Source organism: Cebus imitator, unplaced genomic scaffold (genome assembly GCF_001604975.1).
Source record: "Cebus imitator isolate Cc_AM_T3 unplaced genomic scaffold, Cebus_imitator-1.0 Scaffold50, whole genome shotgun sequence".
In the NCBI taxonomy this organism is placed as follows: domain Eukaryota; kingdom Metazoa; phylum Chordata; class Mammalia; order Primates; family Cebidae; genus Cebus; species Cebus imitator.
In genome coordinates, this window is record NW_016107365.1 from 1,815,241 (window position 1) to 1,834,347 (window position 19,107).

The 19,107-nt window shown below is 45.0% G+C and overlaps 1 protein-coding gene across 2 annotated transcripts in view; it reads left to right on the plus strand.

Moving 5' to 3' along the window:
* Nucleotides 1–19,107, plus strand: part of MAP1B (microtubule associated protein 1B) — a 109,103-nt gene that overhangs the window by 72,836 nt on the left and 17,160 nt on the right. Inside the window, exons 1-3 of one of the 2 annotated variants that reach the window (XM_017527605.1) lie at nucleotides 4,850–5,124; nucleotides 9,225–9,307; nucleotides 12,360–12,500. In XM_017527605.1, the coding sequence (XP_017383094.1) occupies nucleotides 12,369–12,500 (132 nt within the window). In that variant the 5' untranslated portion in view covers nucleotides 4,850–5,124; nucleotides 9,225–9,307; nucleotides 12,360–12,368. Of the gene's footprint in view, nucleotides 1–4,849; nucleotides 5,125–9,224; nucleotides 9,308–12,359; nucleotides 12,501–19,107 lie in introns of those variants that run through there. The other variant, XM_017527604.1, reaches the window with a different exon arrangement.

A 19,107-nucleotide genomic window follows, 5' to 3' on the forward strand; every position in this document is an offset into this window, starting at 1 on the left:
CCCACCTTGTGTCAGCCTGGAGGAAACCAGATCAGAGACTTGGAACCCTGTCATTAGAGCCAAGTGAGTGGACACAGAAGAAGGTGCTTTGCAAACGGTGAAGCAAACACCAATACGAGCAGGTGTTGATCTCTATTTCCTTCCTTCCTTCCTTCCTTCCTTCCTTCCTTCCTTCCTTCCTTCCTTCCTTCCTTCCTTCCCTCCCTCCCTCCCTCCCTCCCTCCCTCTCTCCCTCCCTCCCTCCTTCCTTCTTTCTTTTGACAGGATGTCACCCTGTTGCCCAGGCTGGAGTGCAGTGGTGGCATCGCAGCTTACTACAGCCTCAGCCTCCTGAGCTCAAGTGTTCCTCCCACTTCAGCCTCCTGAGTAGCTGGGACCATAGGCGTGCACCACCATGCCTGGCTAATTTTAGTACTTTTTGTAGACATGGGGTTTCACCATGTTGCCCAGGCTGGTCACTGTATTTAATAGAGATCTGGAGTTGGCTCCCCTGACAGGTTACTACATCGCCCTTCACATGTGCCTTTTATATTTTTGTTTTTAATCTTAGCTCCTGTACTTTGTTGAAGATGTGACCCTCAGGCTATTTTATCAACCACAGCTGGTGCCAGGATCAGGCGTTACTGGTCCTACTTAGGTGTCACTGCAGAGAAGGACCATCTGTATTGTTTATTTCTACTTCTTTCAGCCAGAAGATAACACAGAGAAAAAGGGAGCTAACTTATTCCTTCCACTGTCTTTCACCATAACCCTTGATAGCCTTGATTCTCATCCCTTTGCTTTAAGAAGTTTTGAAAGGGAGAGGATAAAAAGGAAGAGGAGAACCTGAGAGAGTGGGACTGGGTAGTAGAGAAACACCAAAGAGAGGACTTAGAAAGCAGGTCAAATGAGAATCCTGCACGTGGAAAATCAAACTGAAACCAATGACAACAAAAAAAGAAAACTCACAATCACAAGGTCCAGGAAGTGTGGAGAAAATTAGATATAGACTCAAATTAGGTAATAACTAAAGTCTCTGTAACACAAAAGATATCCAAGGTTAAAAAAAAGAGTGGTCTAACTCACAAGCAATACAATTTATTTAAACTAAAAAAAATTATTTGCAAAGTCTCCTGAACTTGTTTACAATGGAATTTGAGTTTTTTATTCTCTTAAAAACACAAGTGTTCAAAATTTGGAGAGCCATCGATTCAGGAACATATATCAGAGATGAAACAGATGCCGAAACAAAAATTTATTTCACACAGAAAAGAAATGTCATTTCTAGAAATATTGGGGGAAGGTGGGAAAGAACTTGGCTGATGGTTCAGCAGAAACTAAGAAGAAATTGGCCTCAGGGTGTGTGGGAGGCCATAGTGTCCTCCTGGGCATGCACGCGTGCACACACACACACACACACACACACGCATGCACGCACACACTCAATTCAGCAGATGTCGGCTGACCAGCAGCCGATCCTGCTGCACACTTACCTCTTAAAAGGAGAATCTTGGCATCACAACTTGAAAATATTTATTTTGGATGGGAGTGGATCAGGAAAAGGAGAAAGGAATAGTGTCACAGCACTGACCTTGCCCTTGAGTGGCCTCATGGAGCATGACAAGGGTCCCCAGGCCTGTTCTTCCACACTGTCAAGTAAGTAGACCTCAGATCTTTTGTCCATGAAGAGAGGATGATAATATTTGTCCCCACTACTTCATAAGAATGCTGTGAGACTAAACGAAGAACTACCTGAAGGACAAAATGCTTTGGCAACTCTCAGGCACTCCACACACGCAAGGTTTTATTGCTGTGTTCTGGTGATGGACTCTCTGGTGATCAAAGGATTAGATTTTGTCAGTAACCACTTCTGTGTATTAGCCTTGCATTCAGTCATTTTTGGACCTAGGTGGGATGACACCTTGCACACAGGTGCTCCAACGTGTGCATGACCTTAAAACCAGATGCACATCGAATTATGCTTTTGCCACCTTTTTGCTCATGTTCCCTGTTGCCTCTGAGACACCCAGCCTAGAAGAGGTTCTTTTCCAAGCCTCAGACTGAGACGTGCAAGAGTGGATGAATGTGACAATGTGAGTGAGTTGACTGGAGTCGTTTATTTGATGTGGAGGACCCCTGAGAAATCCAGCACCCTCCAGGGCTAGGAGTTTTACTTCCCTGGAGACAGATTCTGTGTAATTTCCTGGTCACAGCTGGCTTTCTGTTTTCTGTGCTGATGCTGTTGGTCTTTGGGGATCCATGGAATTAGAACCAAGTCTCCTAGCACCTTTATTTTCTAAGGGCACCTCTCTGGCAAGGGTGAGGCTTCTGCATCTCACCCTGCCTTGGGATCATATCCTCCTCAGGGCTGAGGTGGGTTCTTGCCCCAGGGAAGCCAAGGGAGGCTTCTGTTAGACTGGATTGACTCCATCCTTCTCCTGGACCCTCTCCGAGCTCTAAGCCAGGGTACCTGGGATGAGAGCGGCTCATTGTAGCTTCCCAGAGCATGGTTACTGGGTAGCCTCTGTTTACCCTTTACTCTTTCTCTCTGTTTTCCCTGCTTAGAAATGATGTGGTGGGATAGAGGGGCACAGGGAGAACCCCCCGGGGCTCTCAGGGACAGGCTTCTGTGCTGCTTGTGAGGCTTCCTTACTTGCTGGTACCTTTCCTCCCTCTGAAAAGGAAGTTTTGGAGATGTCTTCCTGCCAGGCCTCTGCGCCCCAACGTTAGTTCCCAGGGATAGAGAGGAGTCCTTTGGGGGGCTCTGGAAGAAAAGGTTCACTAGAAAACTCTGCTGCTCTAGGAGTCTCCCCTCCTGCCTCACCCTCTCCCGTTCTCTTCAAATCAACCCCACATTTGCTTTACCTGCCATGTGGGTTTCTGCAGAAAGGAGGCCTGGATATGATTTCATACCAAAAGCTGCTATTAAAAGCTGCAGGGAGACCTATTGGTTAGTTAATAATTCTTAGTTCCTGTACCAAGCACCTTTCATTTCTTGCTCTTATCCATTTGGCTAAATTTTAGCTTTGGGAGGGTTTTTTTGTATATGGGGCTAGAGGTTACAGGTTTCCTCTCAAAAAAATCCACTTTGGTGACGAGGTTGAGTTGAATAAATCTGACTGCTGTCATTTTCTCTTAATCCCCTCTCTCCCTCCCTCCCTTTTTTTCTTCCTCCTAACCTATCCTCCTTCCCTCCCTCCCTTCCTTTCTTCCTCCCCCCTCCCTCCTTCCTTCTAATGAAAACAGACTTTTTTATTTTTGGTGATGGAGTCTCACTCTGTCACCCAGGCTGGAGTGCAGTGGCTCAATCTCAGCTCACTGCAACCACTGCCTCCTGGGTTCAAGCGATTCTCGTGCCTCATCCTGCCAAGTACCTGGGATTACAGGCATGCACCACCATGCCTGGCTAATTTTTGTGTTTTTAGTAGAGACAGGGTTTCACCATGTTGGCCAGGCTGGTCTCGAACTCCTGACCTCATGATCAGCCCTCTTCGGCCTCCCAAAGTGCTGGGATTACAGGCATGAGCCACCACGCCCGGCCTGAAAACAGACTTTAAAATCAATATATGTAGTGCTTGTGGTCTTTCTTGATCAACCAAACTTTACTTTTAGCTAAATCAACCCAATCCTTTTTTATCTCACACATTTTTCTCTCTAATTTCAGAATCTCCACATTACCACATTATAAGTTATTCCAGTGTTGAATCTGGGCAGGGGGCTGGAAGGGGTTGGTAGGTGAAGACAGGGTGGCAGCAGGAGCTGAAGGAGCAGAGAGGCAGAGATGGGGGCAGGAGGGCTTTTCTCCTGGCGAAAGCCCCTGCCCCTGCCCTGCCCCTCAGCCCTGGTTACCAATTGTTCAGGACCCTCCTCATCATTTCCCTTTCATACTGCGGAGAAATCAGAGGCTTCATTCTTCAATTACCATTTCTATTTCCTTCTTCCAAAACCAGGGTGAAGCCTCCAAGGGGTGTGTGTGTGTGTGTGTGTGTGTGTGTGTGTGTATGTAGATGAATCCTAAATGCTGTGGAGAATAGATCCCGCAAGCATCCTAGAAATTTACATACATAGAAAATAATATTCTGTTTTAAGAGATTTCAGAATCACCTGAATATAGTAAAACATAAGCTACTAAAAAAGCCCAACCTTAGAAGACACATAGGTTCAATTAATCTGTAGCATTTCTAAAAGGAAGAAAATCCCAGCAATAACTGAAAACTGCAGGCTTCCTTTTGAGTTCCAAACACAGCTTTGGGAGAGCACAAACAAAAGTCTCATTGTCTGCAAGGCCCCTGCTGCGTCTGGGGTCCCCAGACCCTCCTCTTTTGATTCTGAGGTGGCGCAGACCCCTTTTGTCACACGCAGTCTTCTCCACTGCCCCCACCCCCCACCCAGGCTGAGGCTTCACAATCATGCCGAGTTGTGGGGGAAGCCCTCAAAGGCTTTTTCTTATGAAGCAATAAGTGACACAATCATTCCAGGTCGAGCCCCCGCTTTTGCTGCCCTCAGACCGATGCCGAGGAAAGTTAACTATTCATGGGGCTGCCTAAGGGTTTCCCTGTGAGGTGTTGAAAGGAGAATGCAGATGACAATGGTGGGGAGGGAGAGTGGAACCGGCTGCCTTTCTTTCCTGGGAACTTCTTTTCTGAAGCAACTGAATGAGACCTTTACAAGCCAGGGTGGTGGCCTCCCTTCAGAATGCCTGGCCCATTTCCCAGTGTGAAACATTCCCCAAATATGCAACTTTGTGAGCATCTCAGCCGCCTGCGCTGAGAACCCGCCTGCCTGCCTGCCGCAGGAAAGCTGGCACCCACAGGGATGCCAGGGCTGGGGGCGAGTCAGGGCCCCTCTCTCTGCCAGGCTTGTCCAGATACTGGGGCGGCCCAGCCCCAGGTTACGTCGTCCAGGGAAAGAATCTGGACAACAGTCTGGCCGTGACAAGAGCTAGAAGCTTCTCTCTCTTCCTTTAAATCCCCTCCTTTATTCAAATCCGATCCTATAAAAAGGCTTTTGTTGAAGGAGCAGCCATGGCATCTTGGTGCATGTCTGTGCCATTCCTCTCAATATTTCCAAAGATGAACACAAGACAACATCGTTAGTTGGATTCCTGGGCAAACTGGTCTGAAGATTGACTTGGAAGGAGTGGAGGTAAATGGCAGCTGTCACGTGGCATTTGTTTTGTTTGCAAGTGATGAAGCCAAAGAGGAAAGAAACTGCTGGTGGATGGTAAGAAGCCTCCTGCCAGGGGCCACCTCGGCAGCAGGCGAGCTCACTGTGTGTTTGGGGAAGGGCGTGCTGTAGAGGCAGGAGGTGGGCTGCGGTCGCCTGGACATGGGTGTTGAAGGGTGCCGTTAGCAGGGCTGAGGCGTTGGTGGAAACATTTCAGAAAGAAGGGGGCTCTGATTTCATTACCATCAGGGGCAGAGGGAGCCACTTCATGTACCTTGCTCAAGTCTACTTGTATGGATTCCTGCAGAATATAGACATGATGACAGTCATACCCGGATATTGCGCTGCCTGAAACGCTTTGGGTGCTCACAACAAAATTGTGACCAAATAAATGACTGTTCCTTCTCCTTGGTCTGAAGCTTTTGCTTAATTTCATCTCAGCCTAGTGCCTTTGAAGCTCTTGAAATCTTTGTTTCAAGGAGACCACTGAACGAAAGACCTAGAAAGAGGACAGTTTCATGTGTTTTGCCAATTTTCATTTTATCATTCGCTTATTTAATTTGATTTTCTTTTGTTTTGGCTTTAAATGCACATGGTTGTCAAAACCAAAAGCAACCAAAAAGCCAAAAAGCAATGTCCATTGAATGACAGTCTTTAGCATTCATAATAAATGAAATTTCTTTCCTGTGGTTTATTCTTCTTAAGCCTCAGTTCTTTGTCTGCTCAAACTGTGGAACTTTGTCCTGTTTTGGTGTTTATTTTTAGGCTTTTGGAATAAGACATCACATATTTTCTCTCAATTTTAACTTCTTGTATGTGGAATATTCTGCCAGCCTTGCCTTTTTTGGCCAATATTCTTCTAATATTTTCTGGTTTCTTGCTTTTGTAAGCGCATCTCTGATTTTATTCCTTTGGACCTTTCCCTAACTGTCCCTTGGCATTTAGTGTCTGTGCCTCGTCTGTTTTTCCAAATCCGAGTTCCAGTAGCCAACCCCATAAGGCAGTGAAGCAGAAGTACTCTAGACCTAGATGACTGGGGTCCAAAGCCTGGCTTGACCACTCACTAGTTGTGTGACTTTGGGGAGGTTACTTATCTTCTGTAGACTCATTGCTCTCAACAGTAATGGGGGATAATCATAGTACCTATGTCACAGAGCTCTTCTGGGGATTAAAGGAAGCCTTGCGTATGAAGTCTAAGGACAGTGCTTGACACCATTATTGTTCCGTTTAGGCTTCTATCTGTGATGTGGGATTTATTGGTAAATGTTAGCTGTTAGGAAAATAAGATGGTGGAGGAGAATGGGCTTGGTAACAGTGATGGCGGTACATAGTGAGTATTTCAACATGTTGCTGTTTCTGTAGTGCTTCTGATCCTTCCTGATTTAAAGGAAAAAGAACCAGTGTATCCTGGACTGCTTTATGTTTTTTTATTTTCTAACTGCTTTATTGAGCTCTAGTTTTCGTACCATATAATTTACCCATTTATAGTATACTAGTGAATGTTTTTGGTATATTATATTATTAATTCTTTAAGTTGTGATAAAAGATACATAAAATATAAAATTTGCCATTTTAGCTGTTTTTAAAATGTACAATTTGGTGTCATTAATTACATTCACAAGGTTGTATAACCAACAGCTCTATTTTTTAAATTTTATTTATTTTTTGAGACAGTCTTGCTCTGTTACCTAGGCTGGGGTGCAGTGGCATGTTCTTGGCTCACTGCAGCCTCGACCTTCTGGGCTCAGTTGATTCTCCTGCCTCAGCCTCCCATGTCGCTGGGACCGTAGGTGTGTGCCACCTCACCCAGCTAATTTTTTTATTTTTATGTTTTGTAGACATGGGGTCTCACTTTGCTGCCCAGGGTAGTTTTGACCTCCTGGGTTCAAGCAATCCTCCTGCCTCAGCCTCCCAAAGTGCTGGGATTATAGGCATGAGCTACTGCATCTGGTCTTCATCACTTCTATTTTAAAAACATTTTCATCACTCCAAACAGAAACTGTACCCACTAAACAATAACTCCTCATTCCCCTTCCCTTAGTTCCTGGTACCTTCTAATCTACTCTCTATGAACTTGCTTATTCTAGAGATTTCATGTAAGTGGAATCACCATATTTGTCCTTTTGCATCTGGCTTATTTCAATTGTGATATTGTGCTGGCCTAGCGCCAGAACTGGAGCAAAACTATTTTATAAAATGCAAAACTGTTTTTAGATAAGTTGAAATGGCTGCCCCATTCTCCTTACAATAACTGCTGTCCTTGGCCTCTGTAAACAGAACTGCTAGTTTGTTCTTCAAAACTATGTAAAGCTGCTTACCTTTTCTTATCAGTAACTGCTAAAATCTGTGATGTGTAAACAAATGTATATCTTAACTTCTGTAAACCACTAAGGTGAATCACAGAATCCCCTAGCCCTTGGAATGTCCGGAGACCCCCGCCCTTGTCTCCACCCAGGAGGTGAATCACAGAATCCCCTAGCCCTTGAAATGTCCGAAACCTTATCATCCCCATCCCCGCCCCTCACCCCCACTCCCAAGGTGGTTTTTCGGGTATAAAAAATCATGGCACCCTCCTTTTGGGACCACAGGTTGGAGAGACGTGAGTCCTCTGTGGTCGCCGGCATAATAAATGACCCTGCAATCTGGCATACTTTTGTCTTGTGGTAACTTTCTACGCTCGGTTCAATACAACACAATTAGCATAATGTTTCCTAGGTTCATCCATGTTTTGGTATTATCAGAACTTCAATTTTATGGCTGAATAATATTCCATTGTATAGATATACCACATTTTACCCAATCATCCATAGATGGACATTTGGGTTGTCTCACCATTTGGCCATTGTGAACAGTGCTACAATGAACACTGGCATACAAACGTCTGTTCGGGTTCCTGCTTTCAATTCCACATGGAAGTGGGATTTGCTGGGTCATACAGTAATTCTATTTTAGCTTTTTGAAGAACTACTGAACTACTTTTCTGGAAAACAGTTGCTTTTGGTCACTCTCTCCTCCTGTATTTCTCTCCTCTGCTGTCTGTCTCCCTCAGATTCTGTTGCATTTCCTCCTGTTGCCTGACTGTCACTGTACTTCCAAGCAGCAGACATGTTTGTATATACTCACAACCGTGTGCCTCCCTCCCACATTTCAGAGGGAACACCCCCTTCCCTGTCCTTAGCAGCTGCCGGAGCATGTCTCATCAACTCTAGCCACACATCCGCCTGATCATTTCATCCCGTTGTTCAGGGAGGGAGAGTCTTCATAGAAGGTCATGCACAGGTCTCTGTCCCCTTTGGCTGGCGGGCTGATTCAGCCACCAGATGACCCTAGGACCTGTGGTGGGCAGGGGGGAGTCAGGGATGTAAAGCCACAGCCCTGCAGGGTTTCAGCCCATCTTAGACAGGCGATCATCACATGAAGTGCCTTGCTTTGTTGTTCTCCGTCCACTGTGCGTATTTTTAGGGGGCACTTGGCCACTCTGTTTTGTGGGAGGGTTGTTCTTCATTTTCCACTTGCTTACAGTGTCTCCAGTTTCCTATGAGCAAGTGAATTAATTAATGAATACTCCAGCAGACTGTAAGCCTGCCTCAGACAGCCATTCTGGTTGTTGGGCTAATTGTTAGCTGGGGTTTCTAGATGTCATTCATTTCACAATAAGGCTCCTAATTAATCTTGGTGCAGTTCTCACCAGAAGAAAGGCTGATATAGAGAAACATCCCCAATTACCATGAGAAAGGAAATGTCAAGAGCCCCGTTGAGTTTTCCTGGCACCCACCCTTGTCTCAGATGAAAAAACCGCCATTACTGCAAGGAGGCTGCCTAGACCAACCCTGAAAATTGGAGAGTGTGAGAGCGGGAGGAGCCCCCGCCACACAAACGCAGCTCCAGGAGGAACCTGCTGGTGGCTACACCCTCTTTTTTAATAGCACCAATTGTGTTTCCCAGGATGATGTAGAGAATCCCGGTGCTGTGTACCACCTCGGAGGCAGAAATTCCTCTGTTGTCCCAGGAGCAGGCACGGCAGTTTTCATCTGGAAAAGCTAAAGGTCTCCTCTTTTGTGTGTGTTTTGTGCCTGCAGGACAAAAGATCCTTCATCACCGAAGTGACATTTTAGAAACGGTGGTCCTGATCAACCCTTCCGATGAAGCAGTCAGCACCGAGGTAAGCATTCAGCTCTGCAGAATCTGGGACCGGGCCCCACACACTGGACAGGAACCCAGCGGATTAGAAGGGCTAGGCAAATGGGGGCAGGAGAGGGACACAACGGAGAGAAGTCCTGGGTTCAGAGCTCTTTCTTCACCCCCAATAAGTGGCTGTTTTCCTGCATTGGTGCCACCCAGACTGCTCCTCCTGGTGAGGACAAAGTGGAAGAAGTAGTTAGAACTGTAAGATTTTGTCCAGGCAAGGGACTATGGAATTTGGGGTATTTATGCGGGGTCGGGGCGGGGGGGGTAGGTGGGGTGTGCTGCTGGGATGGAGTCTGGTAGGGCTGTATTAGGGGAAATAGACTGCAAGCCCTCAGGCCAGGACATACAGAACAAACCTGGAGAAGAATGGCGTCTCAGATGCAAGCCCCATTCAGAGCTGTCCTGCACACTCCTGTGGAAAGACAGGATAGCATAGTGGTGAGGGGCATGGGCTGGCACCAGGTCATCTGGGTTCATAATCTCACATCTGCCTCTTACTAGCTGGGGGCCTCAAGCAAGTTATTTACTGTCTTTGTTTCGGTTTGCACCTCTGTAAAATGGAGGTCATAATAGTTCCTACATATAATGCTCATATTTAATGTTGTGCTTAGAAGTGCCCAGTACGTAGAACAGAGCGTGGCACATAATGACTGAAATATACATATTAGCTGTGATTGTTATTATGACCACCATATGAAATTGTTGCTATAGTGAGTAACTGGGTATTTCGGAGCCCAGTATGACAAGAACTTGGTTGAAGCCAAGAGCCCCTGGTCACCCAGGCCAGAGGAGTTGCTATTGCTCCACTTTCCGCTTCCTTTATTACAGCTGAGTGCTTTTGAGACTGAGTTGCTTCTTGGACATTAAAGTAGCCAGTGTCCCTGGGAGCCTCTGTTAACTGCAGTATCCCTTCTGCCCACGCTTTGAGCATCTCTGTGACTGTATCCTGTTTTTGTTAATGGAACTATAATTCAAGGACCATAAAATCCATCCCTTTAAAGTATATAATTCAGTGGTTTTTAGTGTATTTACCAAGTTTTGCAACTATCACCACTATCTAATTCCAGAACATGTCCATCATGCCCCAAAAGCCCCGAGCTCATCAGCAGTTACTCTCCCTTCCTCCCCATGCTGACAACCACGAACCTGCTTGTCCTGATTTGCCAATTCTGGACATTTCATATAAATGTAATGATATACTAGGTGGCCTTTTGTGTGTGGCTTATTTTAGCCTCACGGTTTCAAGGTTCACCCTTGTTGTGGCATGTGTCAGTACTGCATTCCTTTTCAGGGCTGAGCAATGCCATTGTATAGACAGCCTGCATCTGTGGATCCATTCCTCAGTTGATGGACACTTGGGTTGCTTCCACTTTTTGGCTGTCGTGATGTCACCTGTTCTGACTTACTTCTGCGTGCTTTAGATCAGCAGGACCTCTGACAATCCATGCAGCTGCAAAGCTGAGGAAAGTGATGGGATAGCAATCTCTGTTACTAACAGAATCAGGAAGTAATTACCCTTGAAAAAAGCTGGAAAATTACAGCCTGGGCAACATGGGGAAACCCCGTCTCTACCTAAAATACAAAACTTAGCTGGGCATGGTGGCGTGCCTGTGGTCCCAGCTACTCAGGAGGCTGAGATAGGAGGACCGCTTAAGCCCAGGAGACAGAGGTTGCAGTGAGCCTAGATGGTGCCACTGCACTCCAGCCTGACGGAGTGAGACCCTATCTCAGAAAAAAAGCTGGAGAATGAATATAGGGCCAGGCAAACTGCCTGGAAGAGTTGTGAGAAAGGAAAAATAAGGAATTTTATAAAAGGAATTCAGGCTTGCCTGTGGGGCAGGCGGGCTGAAACAATGACTTAGGTACATGTGTTTTTCCATGATTAGACTGTGGGGTGCCTGGGTAAGGGGTCATGGTCTGTTTACTTTTGTATCCTCCCCTCAGTGGTTAACACGGTGCCTGGCAAGTAGTATGTGCTGCACATTCATGAACTGGGCTCAGAACGGATACCTTCATGCTTAGAGTGGTGTTTGTTGAAGGACAGCTGGCTTCCTGCCACTTAAAAAGTTCACAGAGAGTTCTTTAGCACAAACCATTTGCAATTCTCTCAAAGATTGCTATTTAGGGGCCGCCTTTTGTTTATCTTCAATGTCAAGCACCTTGCTGGTGCCATTGGAGACTACACATGGAGCTGCATGTGTGCTGTACACCTTGGAAGGGAAGAGATGCTGTTTGGGAGGGGCTGGTTTGGGACCCTACTTTGGAGCCCTATTCTTCCTGAGGAGGCCAGTGGGGAACCTGGACTGTATATGATGACTCAGCCTGTGAGGTATTTCCAAGTCTTCCCTGGTTTTGCAGACTACATGCTGCGAGCAGACATTTCCGAACAGCTGTGGAACAAATGATTACCAGCTGTGAAGACTGCTTTGAAAAAGAGGAAACTAGGAGAAAGTCAACTATCACTACTGTCTTAGTTGTACAGAAACATTGGAAATGGCATTCGGCTGGGTGCGGTGGCTCACGCCTATAATCCCAGCACTTTGGGAGGCCGAGGCAGGTGGATCATGAGGTCAAGAGATCGAGACCATCCTGGTCAATGTGGTGAAACCCCATCTCTACTAAAAATAGAAAAATTAGCTGGGCATGGTGGCGCACGCCTGTAGTCCCAGCTACTCAGGAGGCTGAGGCAGGAGAATTGCTTGAACCCAGGAGACAGAGGTTGCGGTGAGCCAAGTTTGCGCCATTGCACTCCAGCCTGGGTAGCAAGAGCAAAACTCCGTCTCCAAAAAAAAAGAAAAAAAGAAAATGGCATTCATGGGCAAACTGATAACTACACTTTTTGGCTTTGTGGATGATCCTATACCCAGAGATCCATTCAACCCTCCTGGTGCTCTTCTGGCCCCCAGGAGAAATTAGACCTTTAGGGAATGAATGCTTTTTGCTGGCTACAAAGGCTAGCCCTGTCCTGAAGGTGGGATGGCAGCCCTGCCCATGGCTCAGGGCCTACGTGCTGTGCTTTGTTTCAGGTGCGCTTAATGATCACTGATGCCGCCCGACACAAACTGCTCGTGCTGACCGGGCAGTGCTTTGAAAATACCGGAGAGCTCATTCTCCAGTCCGGCTCTTTCTCCTTCCAGAACTTCATAGAGATTTTCACCGATCAAGAGGTAGGTTCATGCCTGAGAACGTCTGTGCTTCTAGTTGCTTGGTTGCCTTAGATTCCTCTCTGAGAGCACTGGGGGAGACAGAAGAAGAAGGGGAGGAAACCTCACAGCTCTCCTGAGATAAGCAACAGTGTGTGATCCAAAATACTTTAGTTCTATGGCTCATTGCCAAAAGAATTTAGAGCACTCATTTACAATTAATTGGAATCATTCTTAATGTGCCTGAGATAGAGATGGAAGGGGCTGGAACAGTCAACAGTTTACAGATGGTAAAAATGATGGAGAAACTTGAAATGTCAGCGCCCGAAAGAAAACCTATGTTTCCTGTTTTCTGAAAGAATACTCCAAAGATATCTTGGGCTTTTGGCACCTCCTGTTCCAGGCCTAATTATTTCAGATTTTTCTTACTTTAATGCCTGGTCCCAATGTTTGAACTTGGGCTGTCTGAACAGCCCACAAAAGAGAGGGCTCTAGAAAAGGAGGCACATAGGAAAATGGGGCATGTCTGTCACTCAAGTAAAAGATGGCTAATGTTGCTGGACCAAAGCTGGATCATTCGTATTTCTAATGCGTATCTTATTCAAAGATGACACATGTGACGTATTGAAAACTGTGTGAAATTAGTGGTATTTGGTAAAATGAGATCAAAGATTTTGATGTGCTTATTTCTGCTTGCGAATTTATCCTGGCGAGGAAACTTTCCAAAGTAATGCACCTTGTTTATGTAGCTTATCTGTTTATAGCAGTTACAGAAACAATTCAGACCCATCCCCATAGCAGGTAGGGGCCTGCCTGTGGCTGATAGCAGATTTCTACATGGAGGGACTGAGGGGTGGTCTGGTAAGAAGAGTTACCAAGTCTGTTTAGAACCGTCTTCCTGAGATGGTGGCTTGTCTGTCTCATGCGTACTGTGAAGGGCCATGTGTCCTTCTGCATTTAATCTTCCTTAGCCCTGTGGTTCACAGAGAGGTCTCTTTGTACTTTTCATCACTGGCAAGAACTGTAAGCACACTGCCCAACTTCATCTGGCTCACCTGGAGGCTTCTTTAAAAACACTGATCAGACTGGGCACGGTGGCTCATGCCTGTAATCCCAGCACTTTGGGAGGCAGAGGTGGGTGGATCACGAGGTCAGGAGTTTGAGACCAGACTGGCGAATATGGTGAAACCCCGTCTCTACTACAAATACAAAAAATTAGTTGGGTGTGGTAGGGTGCGCCTGTAGTCCCAGCTGCTCGGGAGGCTGAGGCAAGAGAATTGCTTGAACCCGGGAGGCGAGGTTGCAATGACCCGAGATTGTACCACTGCACTCCAGCCTGGGCGACAGATCAAGACTCCATCTCAAAACAACAACAACAACACTGATCAGGCCAGGCATGGTGGCTCATGCCTGTAATCCCAGCAATTATGGGAGGCTGTAGTGGGCTGATTGCCTGACTTCAGGAGTTCACGACCAGCCTGGGCAACATGGTGAAACCCCGTCTCTACTAAAATACAAAATAAATTAGCTGAGTGTGGCGTCCTGCACCTGTAGTTCCAGCTACTTGGGAGGCTGAGGCAGGAGAATTGCTTGAACCCGAGAGGCGGAGGTTATAGTGAGCCAAGATCATGCCACTGTACTTGAGCCTGAGAGAGTGAGACTCCGCCTCAAAAACAAAAACAAAAACAAAAAACAGACAAACCACTGAACAGATGGCATAATAATGTTCACTCTCCAGCCACTGGGGAGGGGAGAATGCACAACCATGAAAAGGAACATTTTGAAGCCCCAGTTCTCAGAAGGTGTGGTGTCATCTGCATCTTGAAACACACACCAGGATGGGATCCCTCAGGCAGGCAGCTCTTTTCTCAGAGGCTTCAGGGCTCACTCACAGTTGGTGCATCTTTACCACTTCAAAATGCAAGCTTTGGCCCTGTCTTCCTCCGAAGCTGCTAGAGTTTACCCTCCATGTATCTCCTTCATCTCAGTATCCATTGCAACTGCACATAGTGAAGGCCTAATAAACCACTGTTCGATTGCATTGAAATTCCAAAGCTAGGACTACAATTCTCACTCTGCCTACTGTCCTGAAGTTGTTGTTTGATCACTAAAATGTCAGAATCTTTTGCAAGATTATGTCCCCATGTGCTTGTTGTACCCAGAAGCAGGTGGGCATTTGTCTAGTAGCTCTGGGGTCACACATATTATTAGCATCTTGCCTCAGGGAAGAGAGAAAGCTGCAGAAGGCTGGAAGTGGCCCAGTGACATGGTGAGCAGCTAAGTATCCTGCTTGTAGCTCATTTACATGCACATGGGCACCTTTCCACATTCCTGTGCAGTTCTGTAGTTATTTTCTAGTGGTTGGTTTCTAACCAAGTCATTGGTTTGTCTCTTTTGCTGAAAAACGAAGCAAAGGAAATATGTAAAGAAAAGTGTTTGTCATGCTTAGATTTTAAATAAGGAAGTAACCTGATTCAGCATATTTGCATATCAAATAATATCTCTCTTCCCCTTCTTTAAATAAGGTTGTTATGAATATTGCTGCTTCATCATTTTTACTAGATTGTGGAAGCAAAATTTTAGCACCATGGAAGAATGTGCATGTATCAGATTTTGCCACTAATTACAGAAGAAAAAAATTGCCCTAACTGAAGAACTCGAGTTCCATGGAAGGGCAGAATCAAATGTGTGTCCTCCAGAACCTACCCCAATGATTATAAACCCTGGGCAGATTATAAACCCCAGGGTTTATAATCACTGGGGTAGGTTCTGGAAGACACACATTTTCATTATACTCAGTCAGGTATCATTACAGTCAGAGACTATGTCATATTCTCTTCTGCCACCCACAACCTCCCTTTGCTGGTACTTTGGAGAAAGTAATCGTTAATATATACAGGAAAGGATCTCTAGGATTTTCCCTAACAGACTAGATCAGTGGTGTCCGTGTGGTGGGGGAAGGCAAGGGAAGAGGAAGGACATTGGGTCAAATTCACTCTTCCTCCTGCCCCAACCAAAGCAACTTGGCCTCTATCTATTTTACATTGTGGACTTGAGGGATGCCACAGCTGAAGTGAATTGAAAATCACTGGACTGGACCAGTGGTTATCAGCCTTGTGGAGCTAGGATTGCCCATTGTTGCCTTGGAAAAAGGGTTAAGTAACTGAATAACAAACAGATCTTGAAGACCACTTGGTGTCCAGCTCTGTTCCTTTTATCCAGTCCTTGAAACATACTAGTTAACTCCAGGGAAACCAAAACCACAACTTGGGACAAACAAAAATGATACCTTTTAAAAAAATACAAGAACAGCTAAAAATAAATCGACTGAAAAAATAGAACTGTCAGTACACTTTGAGCTTCAGGGTTTGGAGTCTTAATCACCTGAGAGCAACTAACAAAACCAGAACTACACACAGTACAATTGTCTGGCTAACCCCACTCCTCCCCGAAATCCAGGGATGGTGAAATCATCATCTCCTGGGGACATTTTTCAGTCTCTGTGTTGGAAAGTGTTACCTTATTTGTCTCATTGTATCTTCAAGGAAGGAATGTGATCCCTTTCCCACCTACAGTGTTTTAGATACCCTTCACCAACACTGCCAGTTTTTCCCCTTTCAGATTAATAATCTTCACTTTTACCCACAGTTCCTTATAACCCTGCTCACTGTCTTTCAAACTTGTTCCTCTGTCAAGAAAGGGAGATGAAGACCAGGTGCCATGGCCCATGCCTGTAATCCCAGTACTTTGGGAGGCGAAAGTGGGAGGATCACTTGAAGCCAGGAGTTCTAGGCTGCACTGAGCTGTAATCTGCACTGCACTCCAGGCTGGGCAACAGAGCAAGATCCTGTCCTGAAAAAAAAAAAAACCAACTAGGCTTTAAACATAAAAAATAAAATAAAAAGAAGAGGAGATGGGAGGGGCATGGGGAGGAATTCAGGAGTTTAGTTCTGGTCATGTTTTAGTGCTATGAAATCAGGCAGTTGGATTTATGATAACAGAGCTTAGCGAACTCAGAGTTGGGCTGGAGATAATAATTTGGAATCCATTAGCATATTAGAGGTATATAAAGCCAAGAAGATATGTGATGTGACCTAGAGTAAGGAACCTATTAATGGAAGAGAAAGTGTCCAGGTCCAGTGTTTAGAGGTCATAAGGCCAAGAGGAAGGAGCCAGTAAGGGAGACTTGTTTCAGGTTTTTGCTTGTTTGTTTTTGGTCTAATTTCTCTAAAATGTCATGACTCAAACTGGACACCCTATATTAGGAGTCATTTGACCAGATTCGGATTGCGAGAATCAATGACGTCTATAGTTTTCAATACAATCTTCTACTAAAGAAGTCTAAAAGTGACTTTTGACCATCACCATACACCATTAAATGTTAATGGGGAAAAGATGCAGGCTTGGAGGGGCTCTGCAATTTACATTATTTAAGATGCTTTTTTAAGAAAAAGAAAAGAATTATTATTACACAATTAAGTACAGGGCCATGCCAATGAGGTACCTTGAAGTTTAAGCTTCTTTGGCTTCATGATAAATCCATCTGACTGTCAACTAAAATCCCTGAGTCTTTTCCATGGATATTATTGTTAAGCCACATCTCCCAATCCTATAGTTTACCCTGCTGGTTTATTGAACCTTACATTTATCCCTTTAGAATGCCATCCCGTTAGAGTTGACTTAGCCACCATCATCCCAATGTTAAGAGCTTTTATAAATACCTTAATTCTGACATCCCACATTTTGCTATGTCTCCCATGCCACCCACAGATATGATATGCAGGACTTCGCCATTTTGATCCAAGTGAATACAGGACAGAAAATGAAACTTGAGGCAGCCCATCATAGACCTCCCTCCAGCTTGACATTAAGCAGCACTATTTATATGGCTGGCTGGAAATCCACCTAATTCTGCTATCACACTGTTCAGGGATCCTATTAAATGTCTTGCTGAAGCCCAGAGATACACTCTACTGTATTTCCTCATCTGCCAAGCAAGTAACCTAATCAAAAAGGAAATGTAGTTAGTGGGCCATGGTTTAGAAATTCAAATCTTGTTTCATTAATATCATCTGCAGTAAAACAATTTATTTCTTATATCTTCCTTCCTCTTCCGGTATGCCTGCATTTAATCAGAAAAAGTAATTAACAAAAAACATTATCTTTGTCCCAAAGCAGTATTTCTCCTGGTTGCCTCTGTCATCCAACTTTGTAAGAACCAAGGTAGCACTCAGTGTGGTTACATCTGAAGTACCCACTCCAGGAAGACAACATGTGTTGAACTAGCCAAGTTTGGCACACAGATCAACAAATATCTACTGATCCTGATGCTATATTAAGGAAACAAAGATACGAAGATGCAGAAGATATATTTCCTGCTATCAGAAATGTTTAGAGTAGTGGGTTATAATAGTTACTGTTTACTATGATGATGATTTCTCAATTTGTTCAGAAGATGCCTTAGTTTCCAAGTCTAAGAACTAGTCACAAGTTTCCTTGCCACTGCTAACATTGTTGGATCCTCCTTATGCTTCTCATCTATTCATTGAATAAGCTTGATTGGGTGCTGCCGTGGGCTGGTCACTCTTAAGACCCTGTCTTTGCTGGTGAGGCGCTCTCTACTGTGCCTGTTGGCCCATAGGTCTGGAAAGAGGCTGTGGGGGAAAACACGGGCTTCCTTCTGTTGTGTAGTTCCAAGAATGTAGGCGTTGTTCTTCCTCCTCCGTCCTCTGCCCAATTCCATCTGTCTGTTTTGTGACTGAGGGCTCTGGCCAGCTCTGACTCAGCATTCTTATCTTACCATTCAGAGTGTGCAGCTGTTTCTCCAGAGGGACCAGATTTTCCTTCTCTGGGAAGAAACCTGTATGAGCAATGCTGACTTTCTTTTCTGCTTTCCCTTCTACGTCAGGGTTGTTCATTCACCAGTGTCTCTTGGCCATCTTTCATGACCTCTGACTTCTCAGAATTCTGTGCAACCTTGTTTGGTTTTTGGGTCATTTCCTGCATTTCACAGAAAGTCTCTGAATAGAGGTGAAAAGATGGAAAGGAGAGAGACATTCCTTAAGTCTTTCTACCTTCTGTTTCAACCTGGTAATTACACACTTTACATGAAAAGAGCTAGCGATTGAATGTCCCTTACAGCTGGATTGTACCCTTGGCTGCCACACCTCTCAGCTAGGGTGGAATTTCAAAAATTAAAATGAACTAAACTTAATTTTTTAAGTTTCACTATTAAAGATTCAGCAGTTATCCTGGATTTCCCCCCTAAAATATAGTCTAAAAGGTAAATAGCTTGCATGTGCTCTGTGTGAAAATTGGGATCTAGAGACTTTTAATTGTGCTGTAATGATCATGTTGAGAGTCTCTGCTAATTATTGTACAAGAAACCATATTTGGTACACTATGTTTGCTTTGGCCAGCAAATCATTTGAGCAGAGTTGCCTGTCCCCTCCACGCAAAGATGGTTACCATTTGCCTTTTCATTTTTCTTAGCTCCCAAAACAGGAGTTGATTGATTCTTACCTTTTTTTATAGAAAAAGGTGAAGTTAAGTCACAGAAAAACAACAAAGTTTTATTATTTTGTTATTTTGCGACCCTTCACATAAAATGTTATCCTTTGGACTGATACAC